The sequence below is a fragment of the Gymnoscopelus microlampas genome (genome assembly GCF_963454915.1).
Source record: "Gymnoscopelus microlampas genome assembly, chromosome: 21".
NCBI lineage: Eukaryota > Metazoa > Chordata > Actinopteri > Myctophiformes > Myctophidae > Gymnoscopelus > Gymnoscopelus microlampas.
The window spans coordinates 27,406,192-27,411,348 of NC_139958.1; the positions used below are offsets into that span (position 1 = coordinate 27,406,192).

The following is a 5,157-nucleotide window of genomic DNA, read 5'->3' on the forward strand; positions in this document are numbered from 1 at the left end:
TGAGGACGTGATGGCATAGATGTCTTTCACCGACAAAGATGGCATCACGCACTCAGATCCCTTGGGGCAGTGAGAAACATTAGCAGCACATTCACTGCCAACTGTTGGCTGGCTCAGAGCATAATAAATCAAAGTCAAAATAAATACAAAATGAAAATAAAACAAACAAATACAATCAAAATGATTCAATAATACTTCTCCTTAGTATGGTAATCAATCGCTCAGGGCGGAGGTGGTCCCCGTGAGGGTCTGAGGACGTGATGGCATAGATGTCTTTCACCGACAAAGATGGCATCACGCACTCAGATCCCTTGGGGCAGTGAGAAACATTAGCAGCACATTCACTGCCAACTGTTGGCTGGCTCAGAGCATAATAAATCAAAGTCAAAATAAATACAAAATGAAAATAAAACAAACAAATACAATCAAAATGATTCAATAATACTTCTCCTTAGTATGGTAATCAAGGTAGCAATCAATAACATGGAGGGGTACCAAACAGCTTTTGCACTGATACCTTGTCTCACTCCGCTCTCCCCTCCTGGTGCAAACTCTGCACCATTTTGTTGGGTGCTTGTTTTTGGCAGTGGGGGGACAATAGACAAGCTCATGGACTTTCATATCGCCACTCAATCGGTCACAAGGTTCGCGACTTCTTGGTGCATAAGGACGCAGGGGGGGGGCAGGGGGGGGCGGAGAGGCCGGGGGACGGCAGGGGCGGGCAGGATGAGGCTGCTGGTGAGGCTGCTGCTGGTGAGGTTGCTGCTGGTGAGGTTGCTGCTGACAGGCGGCCGGGGGGGGGACAGGCGGGTCTGCTGGGACAGGGGCATGTCTCACAGCGGTCCAAGACTTGACAACGCTGAGGATGAAGTCATACATGCACTTACAGTCGCCACCTGGATTCCTTGTCTTGTAGAGTACGAATGCGTTGTACATTGCGATTTGGAATAAATAGACCACAAACTTGCTGCTCCACTTGGCTGTCTTCCTGATGAAGGGATAATAGCTTAGGTTTTGGTCTAGTCGGTCAACTGCATTCATACTCTTGTTGTATTCAAGGACACAAACTGGCTTCTCCTGTGGCACTTTGTCGCTGTGTTTTTTCTGCCTCACCATCTGGGTGCCCATCTCATCCTTGTGCTGGGTTGTGATCAATCGAACGATGCGTTTGTCTCGCCAGGCCAATAACATCACTTTGCCATTGTGAAGCATCTTACGTTGTCCCACTTTCAGGCTGGACATCGTCACATCCCTCATGGCTTGTGGTTCTCCTCTTTTTAGCCTCATGGTACCACAGGCATGGGTGTTCTTCTCAAGGAGGAGTTCATACAGCTTCACGGAGTTATAATAGTTGTCCATGAACAACGAAAACCCGTACCCTGTAAGACCCTGCAACAGAAAGATGACTGTGTCTGGTAGGGAAGAGTACTGTCCAGAATATGGCTTCATTGAGTAGCAGTACCCCGTTCCAGAATCGCACAGAATGTAGGACTTTATTCCATACTTGGTGGGCTTCATTGGGTTGTACACTCTGAAGGATAGGCGTCCCCTCCACAAAAGCATCCCCTCATCGATGCTGATGTTACGACCTGGAACAAACATCTGCTTGAATTTGTCTGTCAGGTACAGCAAGACCGGGTTGATTTTACAAAGCCTGTCGACAACAGCAACCTCACCAGCAGCTTCGGCGGCGGCAGCGGCGGCGGCGTGAGCGGCAGCGTCAGCCTCATTGTTGGTGAAGTGGAGAAACCGCCAGATGATCTGGAACCTGTTGCGTGGCATCTTTTTGCCGAAGAACGAAGTGAGTACAGGGTCATCGGTCGACCAATAGTACTCTAGTACAGGCTTTCGAACAAGGCCAGTGAGGAACAACAGGGCCAAAAAGTTTTTCAGCTCCCCCACTGAAACCGCTTTCCAGTCCTTCACCCTGCTTTGTGGATGCTGCGCCACTTCTTCTTCACTCCTGGCCTGGATGAACACGTCAGCATAGTGGTTGGTCTGCTCTACTATCATCCCTAGCAGCTCATCAGTGAGGAAAAGTGAAAGAAAGTCTACAGGCATGGTGGAATGTAGCTCCGCCGCAGCATTTCTAGGACCCGGACTAGCAGTGAAAGGGATGTCCTCCCTAGGTTCCCAATCTGTGTCCTTCCACACAGGCTCTACAGCTGACGGCCTCCCACCATGTCCTGTGAATTACAGAAATACACAATTACCATAAAATACATCTTTTTTGTTTGTGTGGCAGTGTTGATTTATATGAAAATATGACTAAAACTAAATGGACTTTTATTCAACAGACTATGACTAAAACTGAATCAAAATGTACTGTCAAAATCATGTTGTTGTGGTACATGATTTTGTGACATTTATCATTGCAGAGTGGGGTTTTAGCGAGGGCTGGCTCTGTATGTGTTTGTCTATATTGTATGTCCAGATTATGACACTATGTGGAATTGTATTCAACAGACTATGACTAAAACTGAATCAAAATGTACTGTCAAAATCATGTTGTGTGGTACAGCTGTGAAAATTGTCTCACCTCTTTTACGCCCGTCACGTGGTACTGCGGTTGAAGGTGATGGTCCCGTTTCCTCCACATCCATCATGCCTGAAATCATAGTAAAACATAAAATAGTTTGGTAAATAAGATATACAATTATATTCACTGCCAGCATGGCAACTTTAGAATGAATGACATGTATCATGTCATGAATGACATGGGCTGGCTCTGTATGTGTTTGTTGTATGATGTACTGTCAAAATCCTGTTGTGTGGTACAGCTGTGAAAACTGTCTCACCTCTTTCACGGCGGACACTTGGTACTGCGGTTGAACATGATGGTCCTGCTTCCTCCACATCCATCATGTCTGAAATCACAGTAAAACATAAAATAGTTTGGTAAATAAGATATACAATTATATTCACTGGTGGTGGTGCATTACTTTGTGCAACTTAGAATGAATGACATGTATCATTGCAGAGTGTGGTTTTTAGCCAGGGCTGGCTCTGTATGTGTTTGTCTATATTGTATGACCAGATTATATGTATGACACTGTGTCAAACACAAACAGAGTTTAGCCCTAAATGACCAAATACAGTAGCCTGGTTAGGCAAGGCTACCATTACAGTACGATGTGTACAAATGGAACCAAATGGACACGTGATGAAGAAAATGGCATCTATAAAAACCAACTGTCTAATGAAAATGTTTGAAACAGACTTACCATTCCTAGCAGACTGTGTAGGCCTATGATGAGATGACGACGCCATTGCTTCATCAGACTCATCTTCGTCGTCTGAAAGTAAACAAGATCAAACACTGTTGATGTTGTGGACATAAGGGGACCTTTGATGAAATTTATTATGATGGTGGGGGCCTCGGTGCACCTGGCCTCCACCCCAAAAACTAAAGCCATCAAAGGGATTTGAAAATCATTGTTGACATGTCCTCATGTGACCCACAACACTACAAAAGACTTTGTTGACATGGCCTCATGTCGACCCCCAACAAAATCAAAACATTTGTTGTCATGACATGACATGACCTCTTCCCTTTGAAGTATGCCACCCCCCCCCCCCCCCCCAAAAAAAACCCCAGATCTACAAGTCAACAAATTCATAGGCTACATCGTCAACATATTCAAATAAATCACATGCATATAAATAGATACAGAATAAAATAAATACATATTTTATAACTGGCTGACCCAGAGTGCAATATCCTAGAAATCCACACCGGGCTTCTACATTGTCCATATATAAATAAGGTGTTACACACACCTCCAGTTGTTAGAGGCCCAGTCAAACAATTTGTCTAAAAAGGATGAAACCATTCATAGGTATTCAATTCATCAAAATATAAAATGGCACCATTCAATGATCATAACAAGATAAAAGCACTACGTTGTGATGCGATTGAATGGTTTGGTGCCATTTTATATGTTGATATAAGTAAGTAGTGCCCCACAGACTTTATACAAATATCAGGTAAAACATAGCCGATTTACAATCTCACAACGCGTCGCAGCGCGAGGCGTTGTGAGCTTGTAGATCTGCTATTTTCAGAGTACAACCAAAAGGTAAAATATGATAAAAAAAAAGATATATATATATATAGGATATTCTTACCACTGGTAAACGGATCCAGACAATGTTTCCTTGGGCTTGGCTCGCTTGGCTCCCAGCTGCCAGAACAATCCGAATCGGAGCTCTCTTCACCGTCAGTAGTGTCTGGTTCTGGGCGATATGACACGGTCCTCGGAGTCGGTCTTTTGCTACGACGCAATCGGTGCCCGGGATCGGGGTCTGGTACCGGTGGGTTCGTGTCCTCCTCAGGCTCAGATACCTCCGCAGGTGGTGGGGGAGGTGGTGGGGGGGGTGGTTGCTTCTTAGGCCTCCGTGGTCGTTGCCGCCCGCGCCGGGGGACGGTCGAAGACACCGATGTCTCCTCAGATCCCTGGGGAGCAGTCTTCGCCTCCTCGGATCCCTCCAATGGCGGAGGTGGTCGCGGCGGAGGTGGTCGCGGCGGAGGTGGTCGCCACGAGGGTTCTGCTGACGTGAAGACATAGGTATCTTTCACCGATAGAGATGGCTTCACGTCAACAGATCCCTCGGGGGTAGTGAGAGACGCCGCCTGCTTCACCTCCTTGGAGCCCCCAGCTAGTGGCGAAGGTGGTCGCGGGGGAGCGGTGAAAGACGCCACCGCCGACGGCTTCTTCTCAGGTCGTGGTGGTTCCTCCACAGGTCGTGATGGTGGTCCCGGTGGTGATGGGGGTCCCGGGGGAGCAGTGAAGGACATTGTCTCCAAAATAGTTCTTTGGGTCGGGTCTCTCCGAGGCCATTTGGCCTTGCTTTTTCTTCGCATCTCGCCTAAAAACTATACTCCCGAGTCCGACTCCCACCTATAAATATGTACACCTAACTCTCACCTATATATCTATGTACTACTATACTATATAAACGTCTTACTCTCACCTATATATATATATCTTGCACCTCTCCTAACTTTACCAAACTAACTAACTAACTAACGATCGCTTGCTCTTTCTCTGTCTCTCAGTCGCTGTCTCTCGCTCTCTCTCACTCTATTTCTCTGTCCGTCCGTCTCTGCTCACTGTTTGTTTAGAATGCCACAGGGACTGTTGTTCTGCACCCGGA

At 46.5% G+C, this 5,157-nt stretch overlaps 1 protein-coding gene across 1 annotated transcript; it reads right to left on the bottom strand.

The window, feature by feature from the left end:
• Positions 1-213: 213 nt before the first annotated feature.
• Positions 214-4,798, bottom strand: LOC311037261 (piggyBac transposable element-derived protein 4-like; the record flags this gene model as incomplete). Its single annotated transcript, XM_084046383.1, has 5 exons — positions 214-249; positions 616-2,186; positions 2,799-2,867; positions 3,225-3,296; positions 4,129-4,798. 5 exons carry the CDS (start codon positions 4,796-4,798, stop codon positions 214-216), a joined length of 2,418 nt encoding a protein of 805 aa, XP_083902509.1.
• Positions 4,799-5,157: the final 359 nt, after the last annotated feature.